The sequence below is a fragment of the Mytilus edulis genome, chromosome 12 (assembly GCF_963676685.1).
Source record: "Mytilus edulis chromosome 12, xbMytEdul2.2, whole genome shotgun sequence".
NCBI classification, from domain to species: Eukaryota; Metazoa; Mollusca; class Bivalvia; order Mytilida; family Mytilidae; genus Mytilus; species Mytilus edulis.
Genome location: NC_092355.1, coordinates 46,104,333 through 46,127,485, shown reverse-complemented (window position 1 = coordinate 46,127,485; position 23,153 = coordinate 46,104,333). Strand labels below are relative to the sequence as shown.

Below are 23,153 nucleotides of genomic sequence, written 5' to 3'. Positions count from 1 at the left end.
CGTTTCACAAATGATATCGGATATGTTCCTTACGTCTTAACTACCATCCCCTTCCCTTTGATGAATGTCACCTACCGAATTAGACTATTTACCGGATTTGTTATAAGCAACACGACGGGTGCCACATGTAAAGCAGAATCTGCTTACCCTTCCGGAGCACCTGAGATCACCCCTAGTTTTTGGTGAGTTCGTGTTGTTTATTCTTTAGTTTACTATGTTGTGTCATGTGTACTATTGTTTGTCTGTTTGTCTTTTTCATTTTTAGCCATGGCGTTGTCAGTTTATTTTCGATTTATGAGTTTGACTGACCCTCTGGTATTTTTCGTCCCTCTTTTAATACTTTTTCATCTGTAGGACATAAATTACATTTTTATTATTAGTAAGTGAAAGTTTTCTTGTAAATAGTTATGAACAATTTCATTAAATGATTTAAAAATAATACGCCTTTTAATATTGAATACGTTTTTTTCTACATTTTACCAGTTTAAACTATTAAATAATAAACTGGATGATTTCATTATGTCAGCTTCTACTATAACTTTTGCAGATTTTTTAAATAACTTATTAAGTTTATTTGTTTCACTTTCATAACAACTACCCCATATCTTTGTACATATTGTAACAATAATCAAACAATTGCAGAATATAAGCATCAAACTAAATAATACGTATATGCATAGATAAATACTTTCCTGTCTTTTGTAATAAGTTGATTCTATTTGATATTGAACATGACATTGTATCTCTTTGCTCATTCCATTGATTTTGTTGTTGAGACATTAAACGTATTTTAGCTATCAAAGGTATGAGGATTATAATTTAGTACGCCAGACGCGCGTTTCGTCTACACAAGACTCATCAGTAAAGCTCATATCAATGCTTTACATCTGTGATAATTGATTGTCCGATATTCTGTTGATACAATATACCCAGGATATCAGTATGCTATGGTATTCATAGGGTCATGCTTTCTAATACTGTTTATGACGCCTCTACACTAAATCCGTTGGATGTGTACTAACTAGAACTATAGTCTGTGAATGCGTACTTGATTCACCTGTTGTAAGTGTGCCAATAATTTCTATGTTTAACAGGATCATGAAATTCTCATATTTGTTAAATGTACCCCGTTTTAAAAAGATTACTCGATTCGCACTCTCCACAGACTGATGTATATATATACCCATTAATAATAAACAATTGATAGGTTCTACTATCCGTTATTTATGTATGTGAATAGCTGCCATTTATGTAGACAAAATTTAATGACAACTTATACAAATGTTTAAAATTAACAGGTAATATTTGGTAATAAACAAATTATCGTACTTCATATTTAATGTGTCCAATTAAAATACACGAAGTTCTGACACGACACGTGCAGATTTTTTTGTATTATACAAAAAATCTGCACGTGTCGTGTCAGAACTTCGACATATCGACGAAAAACAAAACAAGACAAACAAGTTCATATCAGACGATAGGTGGTCATTAATATTACTATTATCAGCTGTCTTTAATGAAATGAAACTTGGAATTTCCGAAATAAAATCTCTTTTTAATCTGTCCTGAGTAGATCATCATAAAAATGTCAACTTGACAGTCTACATAATTGTAATTTGCTTACTGATGCTTCATAAAGACTAGTTACTGTTACGTGTTAAGATCGCAAAGCCTCTAAAGCATTTCAAATAGAATATTTACTGTTACGGGTTAAGATCGCAAGGTCTACATATAGAATAGTTACTGTTACGGGTTGAGATCACAAGGTCTACATATAGAATAGTTACTTTTACGGTTTAAGATCGCAAAGCCTCTGAAGCATTTCAAATAGAATAGTTATTGTTACAGGTTGAGATCCCAAGGTCTACATATAAAATAGTTACTGTTACGGGTTAAGATCGCAAGGTCTTTGAAGCATCTGGCCACCTTCACGTATCCATTTGTTACCAACTGAAACATACATAAAAATAGTCATTCATTCATTCGAGTCTTTATGTTTTTGTAAAGTTTCCACGTGTAAATAAATTGCAAATCTAATATTTAGAAAAATAATAGTTATGATTACAAATATTCTGACGTAATTCCAAGTTTGACAGTTTCTGCGCATATTTCACTTCTCTGTAATGTTTGCCGACGTCGCGACACATCTTATTTTACTAACATTTTTGTGGTAAATATTTTTTGCTTGTTTCATACATTTATGAAGCCGTTATTTATGTGGTGTAAAATTTAACTGTGAATAGATTTGGTTTTATTCAACTTATATCATGATACAAAAAAGAAAATATTAACTGTTTAATGTTTCGAACGTATCCAATTTATTGAAATCTTCTATATTTCTTACAAATATGATATTCCTCTACGACTTTCTCACAATGCATATCGTTTACAATAGAAACAATATTTTTCGTTAAGTGTAGTTTTTTTTTCTTTCTTGCATATTTTATTTCAAGCATTAAACTAGCCATGCATTTGTGTGTTGTAAAATTTGATCGAAAATATATTGTATTATTCAAATAGACATATATAAGCAAACAGAATTTATCAAAACAAGTTGCACTTTGCATTCATTAATAAATTGGGAGCAAGGTCGGTTTTTTTTTTGAAATACGGAAACAATAATTTAGTTCTCCATTACAGCCTGACGTCATGAAGAAATCCAAACCGGAGAATTACGGTAATAAGTTGTTTAAATGATATTTTTGGCTGTACATCTACGTCATAGGGTCTCTTGTTGATAGTTGTCTCATTAGAAATCATATAACATATCATCTTTCTTTTTTATTATTTAAACAATATATCTAGAATTTCCTTCCGTGTAAACGAATACGAGGATATCTATTTCCAGCATTATATCAAAGTTCGTGAAAATCATTTACTAGTACCAGTACTTGATTATGAATAGCTTACTCCATTTAGAACCAATAACAACAGGACATCCTGCGTGTAATACTCTTTGGTCATTTTCTCCACTTGGAAGTAAGTTATACCAGAAAGCAGCTGAGCCCTAGAAATAAAATGATCGACTTACCTCACATGATATTGACATGTTCAGTTCACGCCCTACTGACTTTATATTTAAAATGTTAACGTTTGTCTTCAAAGTTTAATTAGTTTAAACACCTGCACTGGTGGTAAGCGGATGGACGTAACGTAAAGTTACGGTTAGCCGAAAATGGGAGACAACTCTAGAGATAAATTCTTTTCCAATTTTCGTTGCTCCAAAGAGTTGTCTAGAGCTATGGTTACAGTGCAGTTAGTGTTGTCTCGATATTCAAATAGCATGAGTTCGAATCCCGGTGATCTTTGCGAGGAAAGGAAGAAAAAATTGCTTTCGCAGATTTGCAGATTTTGCATTGTTGTGCTAATATTCAGAGTAGTTATATATTTATATATATACACACCATTGAACTGTATAAAAAAGATGCAATGTACGACAATAAAGCTACATACAGGCTTTTTATTCACGCGACATCCTCAAATATCCAATATATAGTCTTGTCGATTTGTGAAACAATTGTTCAGAAGGTGGTAAAAGCATCAAACTTTGCAGAGTTTTAGGTCATGGTAAACATTTATAGCTATGGACCCATTTCTAAAAATCAAAATTGCGGCTCGTGGCGGCCATTTTTAAATGGCTTCCTGAAAATAAATAACAAAATCAGAAAAAAATTGTGAAAAAATGGATTTACCACTTGTTATAAAACTTGGTATATTTTTCACTTATAATAAGGACTATAATTTGAGGACATCAGGAATTGAATTACTGGCGGCCACCTTGAATAGTGGACATTTTAAAAACAAAAATTTTAAATAAATTTATTTGCTATTATATTTTATTTTATTATTTGCATTTAAACTAATGAATTGATATATTTAAAGCTAGCTAATCAAATCATTTTTGTAAGACTGTTGCTATGTGTATTTGGTATTCACCATGTGGTCAAATAAGCCCTAATGCAGAATTTCTTGTACTTACAGTTTTACCATCTTGAATGGTGGCCATTTTAAAAACTAAATTTTTAAATAAATTTATTTGCTGTTATATTTTATTTTATTATTTGCATTTAAACAAATGAATTGATATATTTAAAGCTAGCTAATAAAATTATTCTTGTAAGATGTTGCTATTTGTATTTGGTATTCACCGTGTGGTCAAATAAGCCCTAATGCATAATTTCTTGTACTTAAAATAGAAAATAACATATAGATATATGACCACACTATGTCGAAAAAGAGCAAACTTGTAGATATTGAAAACACTGGAAACACTGGAAAACTTGAACAAATAGACTGGAAAAGATGTATGATAAGTCAAGAGAGAACACATGACGACTTACAATGCCCAGCAGATAACAAAGAACAGACATTAATATCGGAGCTGGTTATGAGTCCTTTGATGCTATTTTACAAAGATGCTGTGCATTGAATTGGTTTCCCTCATCACTCAACTTGGAAAAGTTTAATGAAGGCCACGGAATTTCAGAGAGCCTCCGCTATATATATATTTGGGGATGGTAATTCATGAAGAAACAAGGAAACGAGACCTTGTAGATAAACTATACAATTTAGGACTCAGTATATCGTTGCTCCCTTAGATCTGCTTATACTGACCATTCTTGTCTACGATACATACATATCAGAACACATTTAAATTATTTATATTATCATGCATGCATGCAACATTTGGTAGTCTACAAGACACACAAGGAAATCATCGAAGGATTACAAAAATGCATGTAACTAATATTTCTGATTTGCAGGTGGTTTAATAATATACGTCGGGAGATAGAAGACACAAAAACATGATATTAGTTCAGTTTTACCATTGTTTCAAGACTAAGCAAAATCCACTGCAATCATTCGCCACTCGATGACAATTATTAAAGAGTGTATGTGTTTCTTGAACCCAGGACAAATAACAGTCAGGGCATGTGATCAACCTCTATATGCCCTTGCTAAAAACATCCAATGGAATTGGCCTGCAAGATATGGGGAAATATATATTGTAGTCATGTTTAATGGTCTTTATATTGAAAATGCTGCTTTGAGAACATTTGGAGATTGGCTAAAAATAGTGAATGCTTTGAGTCAGTCAAACGTTCCATCCGCGGGAACAGCAGAATCATTCCTCAAAGTATCACATGTGACCCGAACTCGACATGCCCATCAAATGACTGCTTGTTCCTTACATATTCTAATGCATAAAGCCTACAGACAATTTTAGATACAGTTGATGATCAAGAAGAAAACATTATCAGCTTCGAAGAGTGGGAAGAAATGAGAGAAATTGACAGCCCTTCGTTTCATTTCTGGTCACTTACATTGATGCTGGGAATCGTCATTCTTATATTTGTTCGATCTCTCCGAGAAGGGAATTTCAACCTGTATATAACCTCTCTTAATATGCTGCTATCTTGGTTTTTCGCTTTAGATTACCATAATTACGCTCGATAACGTCCTATTTATGTTCGGGATGTGTTGGCATTGGACCCAATTGCACCCAGTATTGCTTCAGAATTTGAGACCGGACATTTCGGTGTTTACAAAATGCACAACACATTATCTGCTATAGCTTTTGAGCAAATTAACAAGGTGGTAAAGGGTGAAGGTGGAGTTATTGGACTAACGGAGAATGCGTCTCCACTTCTTCGCTGGATGGTGTGTGGCCCAGAAAAGGCTCGCGCGGTCAATGAATATGAGTTACCACAAGAACTGATTAAGCATGAACAAAATAAGGTCCAGATGTTAGACACTATGAACAGGTTGAAAGTAAGCAGAAGGCCTTTTTGAAACAAGTTATAACATTGACAGCTACAATAGATGAAATGGGAAAATCATTTTTGGAGGAATCAGAAGATCTTTCAGTCTTGGACACACGTGACATAATAAATCCAAAAGTTGCAAACACAGTTAGAAATATTGAAGAAATAGGGAATAATAAGTATAATGAGTATGTGAGGGAACGTCTTGACAAGAGGACAACACCACTTTCCGATCCAACTAAACAAAACCAATTACACCTCTTCAGTCGCCCGGAATTAAGAAGTGATTCTCAAAGCAGAATTGTTCTTTATTTTCCCAGCTGTATGTGTTTTGCCAGGTTCACGATAGTGATCTTGATGAGTTTTGTGTCATGAAAACCACGCAAACCTACCTTCACTGTTCCAGTTTGGTCAGTTGAGACTTAGTTCCAAGTCAGATTTATTGGTGCCATTAGAGAAAATATGCGTAATTGTAACTGAGAGTCCTGATTTAGATGCCATTATTCTAGACGGAGCTGTTATTGTCAACATACTGAAGCCTAGGTTTTGCAAAACCTTAAAAGATTACTCTAAGCAAGTTCTCCTTCCTCACATTAATAATTACTTGAAGTCATGCAGTCAGAAAGATGTTATATGGGATGAAACCGTCAGGACAGCTTGAATGCATCAATTCGTGGTAAGCGTGGAAAAGGTATAAGACGATGTTTGCAGGCAAATTCTACTATTCCTGGTAATCGGGAGTCATTTCTAAGAATTGACGATAACAAGAGAGTTATTTGCCACTCTAGCGGAACATCTATTGACGCTCAGCACAAGTGTCATACAACAGTAGTTTCAACAAAGGGAAGAGAAGCAACAGACCAGATAAGAATAACGGCGACATATCACCGTGTAATCATGAAGAGGTGGACACTCGTATTACATGTTGCAGAATCGGTGAAAAGTGGAATGCAAACAAATATGATGAGAACCGTTGACACCGACGTTGTTGTAATTGCATCATCAGCAATGCACAAATTGAACATAACATCTTTATGGATGGCATATGGATGGCATTTGGAGTTGGAAAAAACTTCAGGCACATCCCTGTCCATGAAATTGCTCTGTTTATGGGGCCGTCAATGTCCAATGCACTACTGTTCCTCAATGCATTTAGTGGTTGTGACCAAGTATCGTCGTTTTCGAATCGTGGAAAGAAAACTGCATGGGAAACATGGTCATCCTTTGATGCGGTGACTGAAGATTTCTAAATATTGAGTGATAAACCCAATGAAGATTGTGTTACTGAATCTGCTTTTAACATTGAGCGTTGTGTCGTCTTAATGTATGACAGGACCAGCAAGTGATTGGATGCAGCAGGGAAAGATCTATTCACGAGAAAAGGACGATCTATTGAAAATATTTCTCCAAGCTCTGCCGCATTTCACCAACACATTAAGAGAGCTGCTTAAATGCAGTATTTTGTTGGGGACAAGCTCTTGTTAAACGCCAAGAAACACCATCCCCTTCCAGCTGGGGTTGGAAACGGATCAAAGAAGGGGTATGGGAACGATTCTGGATATCGCTACATCAAGCGTCAGAATCCTGTGCTGATCTGATAAAATGTGGATGTAAAAGTGAAAATGGTTCACGAGGACGATGTAAATTTGTAAAGGCATCATTAAGTTGTACTGCTCTATGTAAATGTGGAGGACAATATGAAAGGGATTAAAATACAGTGACCGCTATTAAGTGATTTGACTACTCATTTATTTTGTGATATTTATGTTGTCATTGAGAACATATAAGCAGTTGATTTCGTTATGACATGAATTATTGTATGATATAATACTTCTTATGCACACAATGCCAATGGGGTTTTTTTGAAAGTTTTTTCAGAAACTTTTTAGTAGACAATAATAACCAAACGATTTATTTTTGTCGATTTTGATTTTGAAGGTCGACCTACTTTGGCTTACAAATTTCAATATTTTTCAAAATGGACTCACATAAATAGGAGCATAACTAATTTTAATCAATCTTGTTCAACTCAGATAAGTATTATCACTTTATTTACAAAGTATTTTATCCAACGTCCGTCATTTTAAAATTGGCCTTCATTACCGCAAATGTCAACTACCAGAATGGGTTCATAGCTGAAAATATTGTCCACGACCTATACTAGTACTATAGTACTATGCAAAATTTCATGCTTATACCACAATCTGAGCAATTTTGCTTAAAATCTGCCATACCTACATATATCAAGCATCCCACTACAAGACCATTAGTGAGTGTTTATCCTTATTTCATGCTGGTTTTTTTCACTATGTAATACAAAAGTATTCACCAAAGAATTGATTAAAAAAGTAGATGTAGGCAATTAACAATAAAAAATGATTTTTTTTCTTATTTTCATGTACTTGGAAGTAAATTATACAAGCGTTGGATTTGTTGCAAATTCCTCGGGTATTACTTAGGATTACTTGAAATAATTACTTGGGCTTACCTATATGACTACTTGGATTGTCATACAATCCTTGAGACTTACAAGGATGCTATAAGAAAAATGACATTTACAAGCCAAAGCTATGTTTTTTTGTTAATATTATTGCTTAACGCAAAATAAAGTTGCCGTGACTGATCGGCTTACCTTTTTAACTGGAACTCTGGCATTTATACTTGGAAATACTGTGGCGCCACCTACTTTAACGTCATTTAACTGAAAACATGTAAAACAAAATATAATATACACATTTATGAGATGATTATTATCTTCATTTTGTAAAACAGAAAACTCCTGAATTTTTATGACCATTTTAGAATGAATCAAATTGAATGTTTAATTTCTAGTATCGTACGTAAAAAAATGAATACTACCTTCTTTTACTACCTTACATTTCAACATGGCGTCTTAAGTATGGGAACATTTAAAACTTTTATACATCGATTTGTAAAAACTTACATAGAACATCCAGGTTGCTATTCTGTCACCAGTTCCTATCAATTCCAAAGGGTCGTTTTTATTTGGCGGACCCCATAAAGGTTTTTCCTGAAATAAGTATAGGCTGATCACGTTACTCTATTAAATATTATAAGCAGAAAGAATTTACAATCAATGAATTACAGACTCCTGATTGGGACAGACACACAAAGAACCAAATCGGGGCTTAACATGATTGTAGGCGCCTAACCCTTCCAAAACCAAGGATAGTAATGTCACAGCACAAGATAAGAACAAAACATAAAAATCAGGTGTAAGGAGCTGAACGCATCAGATCGATAGAAAGCTCAAACACAACTGACAAAACATAACTAGAACAAAGTAACGATCTTAGAGTACTTGCAGTTACAGAAAGCTAGTTCCAAACAAATAACAACCGTTATGCAATCATGTATTCAAGACAAAGATCAATCCGTACATACCCAAGGGATTGATTATAAATATGTCATGAACAGTCTAGGATAATTCGACCTTGTATAATGCAGAAATACAAGTACATGTTTATATTAGCTGTTATAAACCAGTTATATATATGTGAGTACCAAAAAGAACGATGCTATTGTTTTTAATTTAAGTTAACGTTAAAGTCATAAGAAACTAGTGATCGCTAAAAAAATAATGTTTTTCCAATTCTTGAACCAATGCATACACATATCATAAACTTAGTCTTCTGTGCACGATTTTAGGGAATGGTCATTATTTATCAGCTGAGGGGGTCGGTTCAAATTTTCACATCAAAAAGTTTTGTTGGCAACCCCCCATATTTTTTATGAACCACATAATGACCCCCCTTTAAATGATGTTTCATAAGTATGACCCCCCCCTTTCCCACTAAAAAAAATACCCTATTAATTAACAGTGGGTAAATAATTATGAGAAGAATGTGGACATTGACACTATCTGTTACCGAGTATGCATGGCAGAAAGAGATTTTCCCTGATTGCAGTCATTTTCTTTGATTTTGTACTGATTTTTTATAGTACATTCTTATAAGTTCTATTATTTCGTATAAGTAGCTTGAACTTATTAATTTGATAAAGATAATTTAGTTTGTCTGCATGTTCACAGTTATTTTTAACTGATATTCTCTAAATATTTTCAAATATTTTTATTGGATAAAGCACAAAAACTATATGGTAGTTTTATATTCCCTTGATGTTCATCATGACCTTCCATGTTCTTTGTTTTGAAGCTGATAAAACTGATTTTAGTTAATATTTTTCAGTTTAATTCTACTTTTGAGAAAATCCGCCTGAATACATATCACATCAATTTTTGTTTGGATTTTTTTCTGAAACATGAATTTCTGACATGCAAGAAGAAAAAAAGGGTAAAGTAAGCATTTAAATGGAAAAATATAGATCGCAATTTAACTCCAATGTTCGTGTACAAAATGTCTCAATACATTTAATATCTTTATCAAGTTTATTAAAATTTTAAAGTTTTATAAACGTTTTCATGGATTTTAATTTTCTAATCATATAGTTCAACTTTTCACATCAAAAAGTTTTGTTGGCAACCCCCCATATTTTACTTTAATATCGTCAACAATTTATATACTTGACAGACATAAAAACTATAATTATGTGACCCCCCCCCCCCCCACCAGTAAAACAAAAATTCTGATGGCAACCCCCCCCCCCCCCCCCCAGCTGTGTGATATTTTTGGTAATGACCCCCCCTAAAATGCACCGACTCCCTCAGCTGATAAATAATGACTGTTCCCTTATCATTTTTTTTCGCATAAATTTCGTATAATCGTCAATTTTTTATTCAATCGGTCAGTGTTGTTGTGTAAATATGGCAGGTAATTAAAGTTCGTGTTTTGAAGCAGAAGTTGAACGATAGTCACCTGTTTGTCAACAATAAACACACAAAAAAACATGGCTATTGTGCACGTGCTTAACATGTACAATCAGATAACAGTTTATTTTAAGAACATACATGCGTATTGCGATCACTGCATTTTTACGAGAATGGGTCACACTGAGGTTACTTTGCATACGGAAAATATGTCGGGGAATTGCTTACTGGAAGGAATTAAAATAAAGTAAACTTCTTCTAAATATAAACAAATTAAATAATTTTCTACAGAAAAAAGTATATGTACATAAGTTTTATAATGAAAACTATCCATTGAGTTATAAAAAAACATGTGCATTATTTTTTTTAATTTAATTTGAGGTTTCTTATGACTTTAAGTTCAAGTAATTTTACGTTTAGTTATAATTTATTATTATACTTCCTGTAAGAATGCCTTTCTATAGTAATTTTGTAATTTTAGTAAAATTGCTCTATTTTTACATAGTTTTTAAAAGAAATATATAGCGTTAACTGTGCCGTGCGAAAATAATATTCCATGCTGTTGTAACAGACTATTGATTTTCACGTCAATCATTTCCAATTTCACGTGCAAAGGCGGAGCTTAGTTGCTTTGACAGACAAGTGGGTTGGATTTATAAGCCTGATAATTGATTAACTACTACAATTGAACATATGAGTAGATATCATTAAAACTTTTCTGACATTTCAAGAGACTTTAAATTACAGTATTTTATGTTAGAAATGGGGCATAACAAAGATTTCTTTGGTATTCTGGCGGCTACATCTGCCGCGACAGACCTGTGTTGATGATCAGAAAATAATAAATTATACGTCGCATCATATTCTAGCTCTAAATAAATTTCGGCTAAATCAGTTCAGAGAAATCGATAACTATATCTATTCAACTTACAAATGCATCATGATGTGGGTGATACATTCCTCCTATTCCATAATTAACTATTTGATAAGCTTCTGTATTGCTGAAACGTGGCGAGGACTTTGTGGCTAAGCCTGTAAGTAAGCCAACTCTGTGGGTCGTTTTTTCAACTATACCAGGTCCATCATACAACCAGGCTCTGAAATTAGATAAAAAAAATCCAAGTTTATAGCAATTCACAGTCAATCATACTTATTAAACACCATAAGATATCAGACCTCATATACGCGAATCAGTAAATGTTATAAAAGAAGAAACGTGAATATCAAGAAATATTTATATCGTAATGACTCAGTACAGCTTAAATGGACTAATTATTTAAGGTCCGAAAACAAACCCATTAGATTCTTTAACTGCTAATACAACTATAAAATGAACCATTCAGATTTAAAAAAAAATAGGCCCTCTTTTACTTTAAGGGGTCCTATACTTTAGAGTTAATATTAATTCGTGGTTATGATTAGGTAAGGGGATGTTTTAGGTTAGGGTTAGGTTTTAGGGTTAGGACTTGTGGTAGGTTTATGTATGGGTTAGGGTCAGGTTGGGGTTAAAAATAATTTAGTATAATTCTTTATGGGTTGATACCCCTAAAGTAAAAGAAGGCTAAAAAATAAAACGCTCTTAATTATCAACTTCGTACTTTATTTGGCCTTTTAACATTTTTTGATTCGAGCATCACTGATGAGTCTTTTGTAGACGAAACGCGCGTCTGGCGAATATAGAAAATTTAATCCTGGCTTCTATGATGAGTTTATTTACTTAATTGTTATAAAAAGAGCTTCATGGTAATTTTCGACTGCTAGTTTTGACAGAAACATAGTAATACCTATAAAGCCACAGCTAATGACATGATTCATGTTGAAATTAATACAATGAACTTCGTATATCAAGAATATAAAGAAGTATATTAAGAAGTAAATGACGTGTACGCGTCAACATAAAATACACACGAGCATATCATGACTTCTATTATAATTAAAAACCAATTGTTCAGAGAACAATTGAAGGTCTTTCCATCAAAACAATGTATTTTGATATGAAAAGTTGTGAAACTAAGTTTAAAATGTCATTTCAATTGTCAAATGATAGCTCCTAGTAAGCTGATTCCAAAAATATATTGGTTCCATACATTTTTTTTTAAATAAGGGAGATAATTTGTTACTTCCGGTTTGAAAAAATGTTACTTCCGATTATATTTAAACATTTACTTGACACTGATTCCAAAAATATCTGGTTCTATATACTTTTATATTAATAAAGTACAAAAAAATAGCTATTTCCGGTTTACAAAAGGTCACTTCCGGTTGTTTTTTACAAGGTTAAATGGTTTGATACCTTTTTCTAAAAGTTGTATATCTTTATCATGTATACATATAGAATAAAAGCAAAGGTCAAAATCTAGAACGTCAAATTAAGCTATGACCTTGAGATCAATTTCAAGGTCATAAACCAAGGACCTCAAATCAAAAGACCATAGGTCTTAATTATATTTAGTTAATGAGTTATATCACCAAACGCGTATTTTTAAATACAAGAGGGGAGAAAACTCCCTTTTGCATTCAACGTACGCTTGCAATCAAAATTTACATCTTACGACATGTCGCAACTAACAATTTAGTAAAAATTATTTGTTGATATCTTTGGATATAAGTGAAAATAAGCCAAATTCAAATATTAGAATATGACCTTGACCTTTGACCTTGACCTAATTTTCATTTTTTGGGACCAAGGACCTCAAATCAAAAGATCCTAGGTCTCTATCACTTATGATTTATAAGATAGAAATTCATATCACTTATATCAGATGCATAAGGGGAAATAACTCTCATATGGAGCGGTCATATCGCTTCGGTCAAAATAGGACAAATCATGCGAAGGATATAACGAGCAATTTTGTAGAATAAATTTGTCATAATCTTTTACGGTTGCGAAGGAGATGCGCTAACAAGGAAAACAGTGTTTGGGGAGATAACTCCTACAAAGAAAAGTATTCGTTTACGCAGGGTAAATTTCAAAAGCGCATAAACTGTTCGATATCATATACCAAATATCTAAGCGACATATTGCGAAACAAATGTTTATCGCAAGAACAAAATTAGGCGGAAGAAAAAAAAAAAAAAAATAATCAGAAGAAAAACAATAGGTCTTTCCACAGAAAAGTGGAAAGACCTAATTATAGGTTTCATGACGAGTGAGAAATGGGTATCACTTGATATCAAACTGACTCATTGAATTTCTATATAATAATGAGTTTATTATTACTATTTAAATTAGATAGCGAAAGTTGTTATCTACCAGTACAAAATTCTCACGATTTGTCCAACATATTTCTCTTATGTCAGTACACTTATTAGTTCAAATTAAAAAATCGGCAAATCGTTGATCTAGTTTTTTGCACATAAAAAAAGATGGAAAGTGTCAGTTGTTATATTTTCTGATATATTATTGAAGAAATCACATACTAGCAGTTATAATGTTCGTTGTTATGGACGAAATATACATCGTCTTAACCGTTGAAAAGTATTATAACCAATTAATAGCAAATTGAAAGTCTCATGATGCTAGAGAAGCAAACATAATTAACACAGTTTTAGTATCATTAATCGGAGCGTGATATATTGCCATGCAAGAAAAAGATAAAAGGCAACAACCATATTAAGATAATCAGGGATGTCTTCTTTAGCTCAGAAATTAACAAGAGATAATGAACCTACTCAATATCCTGATCTTAATCTCATTTGCTTTTATACGTTTCATAAGTGTTTTTGTTATTCCGTTGTTTTCTTCTTATAGTTGATGTGCTTCCCTCGGTTTGCTTTTTGACCCAGATTTGTTTTCGCTTAATCGATTTATGGTTATTGGACAGCGGTATGCTACATAGAAATGAGAACATTGAATCCAATATGTCATAAAAAGAAGTGTTCAGTACATTCATTCTGAACGCTAACGAACCATTGCAATAATTATACGAGCTTCGTTGTGGACATACTGCAAGGCAATAATTCTGCCCCTATTCAATAAACCCTCATTTTCAAGCTACTAGATGTGTTAGGTGATGTTTTTACGAAGGAGCATACATTTACAAGCCAATAATTGTTGTAAATGCGGCTGCGATTCCGTCTTATTCTCGACTCCTAGGAGTCGAGATTAAGAATTGAACGATGGACAGTTTGTGCGTGCATTTTTCTTGCTACCTGATTGGAAGATATTACGAGACGTGAATAATCAAAGTTTATTGATTGGTTAGGACAATCCAAACCAAGTAAATGTCCTTCAATCCCGTAGAGTATCGGATTTGTCCTCTCTATTTTAGCAATTAGATTTTACACAGGTAACCTTTATCTATAAATAGTCGAATCTGTTGGAGTAAACAACAACGTTAAACGATACTACTTCATAGCGTGTTTCCTCACGTGGTAAAATTTGTTGATTGATGCACGTGGCTATTCTAGTAAATGAATTAATCTACAAAGCGAGAGCACTTTCCATTTTCATTAGCTAAGAGTCGAATAGCCCTTTTTGAAAGGCTAACGCTTGTTGACATGTATTCACCATATCAAGTGTAGTCCCTTAATTTGAAAGTTTAACAGGAAGTCTTTTCATTGACATAACCCACATCTTATTGATAACATTTTTTCCCTGTAGAATTTTACACCATTGTATACTCTGGTCAAGTTTACGGTTTACTATTCAAAGCGTATTCAACCAACGTACCTTTAGAGAATCAGGTAGACATTTAACAACGTTATGAATGTATTTATTGTAAATGACACAAGGCTACGGGCTTTGATCTCTGGAGTTTCCAAAAATCTACTACCTTCGCAAGACCGACATTGCAATTGTGCCTTCCGTCGCTAATGTTGGCTAATAAGGTGCCGATTAAAGATACTTTTGATATACAGGGATATAAAATCCCCTTTTCTTGTTTGTTTTAAGTGTATATTTATTTCCATTTATTTTATTTAAAACAAAATGAAATATTCAGGGAATGTTCCGTTTGTTTTTAAAAATTCAATACAAATATTTACTGAGTATATAACTTAAATTTTCATAATCTTTGATCAGTTTGAATTCGTCAAATGTTTTCTTGTTGCATCTGGAAAGCTTTTCTCACATTCTCATTCATGTTTGTATTATGTATCACTGAATCCTTCAATATATGTTTATATAAGGATTCCTGAATTTCTCATTCTATGTGTTTTGGCCCTAAATTGGTCAATTTTCGATTTTAGCAGACACTGAAGATATCAAATCTTGGTTGATGTCAAGATGAAAAGAAATGCTACTTAGCATATACCAAAACAAGGTATGGGTACATTTGATCTGTTTCAATCAGCCAAAAGTTCTCATTCATTTCAAATTCTCATGCCATGTACTTAAGCGCTACGCTATTCTAAGTTTTGATTACAGCAGACAATGTCAGTCACATGTTGGTTAGTATCAGTACGAATTCTTCAAGTCGGGTCAATAATTCATCAGTCTGCTTCACAGATATATAAGTAAATTATATTCAATTCATAAATTCAAATCAAATTATTCTGCATTACAATTCAGACGTCATATTTAATAAGCATAATTTTCAATGGTTTCTACTATTAAAATAAAGTCTTCTTTCTTAAAACCATTAATTTTTTCCTTATTTCTTGTAGTATCCGGGTAATCGTCTCCTTTAAAAAAACTAATATAATTTCGCATATTTGTTTTAGGATTTTCCATTAATACCAACAAATAATGAACAACTACCCTTGTTGAAGCATATTTACATCTTAATAAAACATGTATGTAGAGAGAGATACACTTAGACAAATAAGCCACTGAGGATAATTTTGAATCTCTAAAATTGTAAAATCTCCAGTAAAACCTATCGTTAATCACTCAAAATTCACAAATGACGGATATTTAATAACCTTTTTAATGCAATTCACAAGCATAAACACAAGCATAAACAAGACAGAATCCACATAGAAAGGATATTTACTATAATAAATTGAAACAGCTTTCTACTGAACACGAAATGAGAAAACATATTACTGCGTTTTCCAAATTAGAAGATATCAATACCATTAAAGATGAATGTCTTATTTTTACTCACGTTTGACTAATTCGTATTGAGTCAGCTACCGTTCTATAATTCCCTGTGCGGACAACAGTTGATCTTGTGAACTATTTAGAAAAGAACATTCACTTTAGTACTTATGTTTTTAAATTGGGTCAGGTATCGTCAACAGAGAATGTAAAGGAATTGTCTTATTAGGGGGAATATTGAAAATACGCAACAAATATACAGTTACAGGACAAATATGCAGTTACAGGAAAAATATACAGTTACAGGACAAATATACAGTTACAGGACAAATATACACTTACAGTACAAATATACAGTTACAGAAAAATATACAGTTACAGGACAAATATACAGTTACAGGACAAATATACAGTTGCAGGACAAATATACAGTTACAGACCAATATACAGTTACAGGACAAATATACAGTTACAGGACAAATAAACAGTTACAGGACAAATATACAGTTACAGACAAATATACAGTTACATGACAAATATACAGTTACAGGACAAATATACAGTTACAGGACAAATATACAGTTACAGACAAATATACAGTTACAGGACAAATATACAGTTACAGGACAAATATACAGTTACAGGACAAACATACAGTTACAGGACAAATATACAGTTACAAGACAAATATACAGTTACAGGACAAATATACAGTTACAGGACAAATATACAGTTACAGGTCAAATATACAGTACAAATATACAGTTACAGGACAAATATACAGTTACAGGACAAATATACAGTTACAGGACAAATATACAGTTACAGGACAAATATACACTTACAGGACAAATATACAGTTACAGGACAAATATACAGTTACAGGACAAATATACAGTTACAGGACAAACATACAGTTACAGGACAAATATACAGTTACAGGACAAATATACAGTTACAGGACAAACATACAGTTACAGAACAAATATACAGTTACAGGAAAAATATACAGTTACAGAACAAATATACAGTTACAGACAAATATACAGTTACAGGACAAATATACAGTTACAGGACAAATATACAGTTACAGGACAAATATACAGTTACAGACAAATATACAGTTACAGGACAAATATACAGGACAAATATACAGTTACAGGACAAATATACAGTTACAGGACAAACATACAGTTACAGGACAAATATACAGTTACAGGACAAATATACAGTTACAGACAAATATACAGTTACAGGACAAATATACAGTTACAGGACAAATATACAGTTACAGGACAAATATACAGTTACAGACAAATATACAGTTACATGACAAATATACAGTTACAGGACAAATATACAGTTACAGGACAAACATACAGTTACAGGACAAATATACAGTTACAAGACAAATATACAGTTACAGGACAAATATACAGTTACAGGACAAATATACAGTTACAGGTCAAATATACAGTTACAGGACAAACATACAGTTACAGAACAAATATACAGTTACAGACAAATATACAGTTACAGGACAAATATACAGTTACAGGACAAATATACAGTTACAGGACAAACATACAGTTACAGGACAAATATACAGTTACAAGACAAATATACAGTTACAGACAAATATACAGTTACAGGACAAATATACAGTTACAGGACAAATATACAGTTACAGGACAAACATACAGTTACAGGACAAATATACAGTTACAAGACAAATATACAGTTACAGACAAATATACAGTTACAGGACAAATATACAGTTACAGGACAAATATACAGTTACAGGACAAACATACAGTTACAGGACAAATATACAGTTACAAGACAAATATACAGTTACAGACAAATATACAGTTACAGACAAATATACAGTTACAGGACAAATATACAGTTACAGACAAATATACAGTCACAGGATATACAGTTACAGGACAAATATACAGTTACAGGACAAATATACAGTTACAGGACAAATATACAGTTACAGGACAAATATACAGTTACAGGACAAATATACAGTTACAGGACAAACATACAGTTACAGAACAAATATACAGTAACAGACAAATATACAGTTACAGGACAAATATACAGTTACAGGACAAATATACAGTTACAGGACAAATATACAGTTACAGACAAATATACAGTTACAGGACAAATATACAGTACAAATATACAGTTACAGGACAAATATACAGTTACAGGACAAATATACAGTTACAGTTACAGGACAAATATACAGTTACAGACAAATATAAAGTACAAATATACAGTTACAGGACAAATATACAGTTACAGGACAAACATTTGAATGATTTTTTCTTTGTAATCTGTCCTTCGATTATGTTTTAAAAATTGCTTTGCGTAGTTAAACCATCTCCAATAAAGTGAAATTCCTTATTTCTTCATAATAATTCTTCTGCTTTTTCGGGAAATATTGTAAAAACACGCCCTGTACATAGATTTTGAAGATCATCCTACTGGTAATTTAATCAGAAACTGTCTATCTTACGTTGGTACCGGACCATGTCATAACACCAAAATTGTTAAAATGCACTTCCCTTATCAAAAGATAAAAAAAAAGATTTCAATGACCCACTAGCCATTAAATTTCACAACATTCATATTTCTATGTGTTAATAGTTATCAAAAGTACCAGGATTATAATTTTATACGCCAGACGCGCGTTTCGTCTACATAAGACTCATCAGTGACGCTCAGATCAAAACAGTTAAAAAGCCAAACAAATACAAAGTTGGAAGAGCATTGAGGACCCAAAATTCCAAAACGTTGTGCCAAATACGGCTAAGGTAATCTACTCCTGGGGTAAGAAAATCCTTAGTTGTTCAAAAAATTCAAAGTTTTGTAAACAGAAAAATTATAAAAAATGACCATATAATTGATATTCATGTCAACACCGAAGTGCTGACTACTGGGCTGGAGATACCCTCGGGGACGAAACGTCAACCAGCAGTGGCATCGACCCAGTGGTGTAAATAGTTATCAAAAGTACCAGGATTATAATTTTATACGCCAGACGCGCGTTTCGTCTACATAAGACTCATCAGTGACGCTCAGATCAAAACAGTTAAAAAGCCAAACAAATACAAAGCTGGAAGAGCATTGAGGACCCAAAATTACACATGGATAATTATGATTTGTCAAACAGTAAACAAGTGCACTTTCTGATCAATTAGTTTCAACCGTCCTGTTTCACATGCCAATCAATAATCTAGTTTCAACAAATACAAAAAAAAACCTAAAAAAAAACTCTCCCTCCAAAAACAAAAGCCAACAAAAAACAAAACAAAACCAATAAGGCCCAAAGAACCGCCAAAACTTAAGTTTATAATTGTAGTTCACAAAATGTACCAGTACAAGGGATTGTATGCGCCACTTTACTTACATTTCATATTGTTGTCTTAAAACTATCGTATTCCCAGTTTATTGTTTTGAAAGGTTAAAAGAAAGGGGTCATTATGACCAGATTTTGGTCCAAGTAGATACAGGTTCTGAAGACTACTTCAAATTTTGCGCATACTTTAGGAACATGCACTTATTCAAAAACAAAAATGAATGGTGCAATTAAGGAATTACGATTTTTTATACTTTCTTGTGTTACTGTTTTGAATCGAACGTAAAGCATATGTCTAAGTTCAACGGAACGCTATATCTTTGCTGAGTTTTTAAACCAACTCCTATGAATACGAGCTTTAGGGCAAGAAAAAAAGGAGAAAACAACCCATACATAGAAAGTAAAATTACAAGAGTTCCAAATGGTGAAGTTGAAATCATCCCTTCGTAAATTTTACGAACACCATCACGAGTTGGTTGACCGTTATGGAATAACCGTTTCATAAATGATATCGGATATGTTCCTTACGTCGTAACTACAACCCCCTTCCCTTTCATGAATATGACCTACCGAATTAGACTATTTACCGGATTTGTAATCACATAAGCAACACGACGGGTGCCACATGTATAAATTTAAATGAAAATGCACAGACAAGCGCGATCAATCGCATAATAACGATTTTTCTATGTGTGCTTAATTCATATCCTGAATTTCAAAAACAAGTAAATCATGCTTTTTGCTTATTATTTTTTGTTGAGCGGAATCAGTCTACCTTGTTTCACTTTCAATAATAACATCTTTTTTTTTCGATAACTGAACATGTTTAGCACATACATAACCCATATCCAGCTAAGGGTAACATTAATGGCTACAACAAAACGTGGTCGAATGATTGAATTACAACAAAACTAATTACGTGTAGTAAACTGGGATGAAAAAAATGCACAATTGAAAGGACAATTCATTAAACCACTTAAATTAAGAGCAATTAACGAAACATGGACAACAACCACGAATCTCCTGGGTTGGGACAGTAGCGCTATCAACATTTTTTCTGAACATTCAATCCTCCAACTAACTTGATAGATAAAATGATAGTGACCAACAGTAGGCACCCATAACAGACATAACAAATTGATAAAAATAACTGTATACCGACCTGACAGAACTGGTACATAAGTAATGCTTTATCTAGCTACATTTAGAATCATTCGTTACATTTTTCACATTTATTATTAGACTTATTTACTATTTGTGATTGATAGCTTTATTCAAAAGAAGCCTTATCCAATGGTCATTCTAATTCCGGAACAATTGTTGCAGAGAAATAAGTGTATTGCATGATATGCAGTACGAATGAAGCCATAGATATATGCAACATTGTTTATAATATATAAGTCTGTGTTTAATTTGCACTTTTCAAAAAATTGTGCAGAATTTATTTTTGTTTCAAATGAAGAAAACCTTGGCAAGACTAAGGATTCATTCTGTTTAATACTACAGACAAAATTTCAAATATCATTACATTGCATATGAGATACATATAATCACTAAAGAACAGCATTGTCGTCATAATAAGGTCCTTTTTTGCTCATTAATACCTCCTACAAATGTCACTTTTTTAATTAATGGCTCTAAATCAAAATGTTGGGATAATCTTTGAAAGAAATGTGATAATAAATGAGTAAATGAAGTTTTCAAGCTGAATACATTATCATAATAAAATAAGCTGACTGCATGGAGTCTTCACGTAAAACTTTAATTTACGCCGCGCTTCAGAGATGGACATACAAAGCTTCCTTTAAGTAAATAATTCGTTGTTACTGCTTCAAGAATAAATTCATTTACTACTAACTGTAAATCTATTAAAGTATAAATTAAGGAAAAGTTTCCTTTTACAGGAATATATAAGAAAAAATAAGAAAAATTAGAAAAAGGTTCCCAAAAAAATTGAGTATGATTATTTTCTTTCTACTTGTATACATAATAGAAGCAACACCTGAGTATGGCCTTTTCTGTCTACTAATATTCATAGTAGATGCAATGTTCTCATCAAATGAGTTTTTTGAGACTCAAATCACTTAGAATATTTCCTTTTTATGATATTACATGCTTCCCTTTATGTAGATAATTTCATTTACTCATTACTGTATATTAATGTGACGTACTATCATTTTGTGATTTTACACTTTAACACAAATAGAGTTTACAAAACAAATAAACGTGTTTTAAAAAAGACTTTCGTTTGATCTGAAAGGTAAGGGTGTTGCTTTTAAGGAAATTGATTTTACCCTCAGTCGATCAGGAACCATGAAAACCCATGTCCACCAAATTTTAGTCAGATCATTGATTAGACATTCTGCAATTTACGATCATTACAAATAATCAACATTTGTGGACTGGTACAGCAGCACCCTACAATCAAACTCTTTCCATAGGCCTATAGATATAGGAAGATGTGGTGTGAGTGCCAATGAGACAACTCTCCATACAAATAACAATTTAAAAAGTAAACCATTATAGGTTAAAGTACGGCCTTCAACACGGAGCCTTAGCTCACACCGAACAACAAGCTATAAAGGGCCCCAAAATTACTAGTGTAAAATCATTCAAACGGGAAAACCAACGGTCTAATCTATATAAACAAAACGAGAAACGAGAAACACGTATATATTACATAAACAAACGACAACTACTGTACATCAGTATAAAACAGGTTATTATTAAGTTAATTTTATATTTGTGTCATTCCTATATCAAATCTGGAATATGAAAATCATTTCACATTGCCAATCAGTGTTTATGTGATTTGGAGAAATTAGTTCTGAAATAAGGATGGGTCAGTTGAAAATGTATACAGACCTAGCTGTTACTTTATATTTAACAATGTTTAAGTTTTATTTGGTTCAACAGTACTTAGTTTTTTCTATCTCGGTGTCCAGATTTTAATAATCCCTCTGTTATATGAAAGGTGACATCTCAATAGAATGTCCTTAAAATTCGTTTCGTGACTGGGCAGTGTCTACCTTTTGTATGAAATGACAGATGATTAATAAGCCTGATTTAAAGTTTGATTTCTATGTCTCTAACATTTGGGAGCATGTCAGGTCCAAAATTAAGCTTACATTTAGATTTTGTACAAATAGTGTATCAGCTTTGTTACTGTTCTGATGCAAGTGTTTTCAATGTTGGCGAAGTTAAAACACGTACAATTTCTTCTTCCGGTTTGTTTGAAAA

At 32.7% G+C, this 23,153-nt stretch overlaps 1 protein-coding gene across 2 annotated transcripts in view; it reads right to left on the bottom strand.

Annotated features, from left to right (window-relative positions):
* Positions 1-1,644: 1,644 nt before the first annotated feature.
* LOC139498595 (prolyl 4-hydroxylase subunit alpha-1-like) overlaps positions 1,645-23,153 on the bottom strand; it is a 64,655-nt gene continuing 43,146 nt past the window's right edge. The window contains exons 7-12 of one of the 2 annotated variants that reach the window (XM_071287056.1): positions 16,605-16,675; positions 11,486-11,651; positions 8,713-8,799; positions 8,401-8,469; positions 2,914-3,010; positions 1,645-1,953 (exon numbers count right to left, since the gene is read on the bottom strand). In XM_071287056.1, coding sequence (XP_071143157.1) covers positions 1,889-1,953; positions 2,914-3,010; positions 8,401-8,469; positions 8,713-8,799; positions 11,486-11,651; positions 16,605-16,675 — 555 coding nt within the window. In that variant the 3' untranslated portion in view covers positions 1,645-1,888. The remainder of the gene's footprint in view (positions 1,954-2,913; positions 3,011-8,400; positions 8,470-8,712; positions 8,800-11,485; positions 11,652-16,604; positions 16,676-23,153) is intronic. The other variant, XM_071287055.1, reaches the window with a different exon arrangement.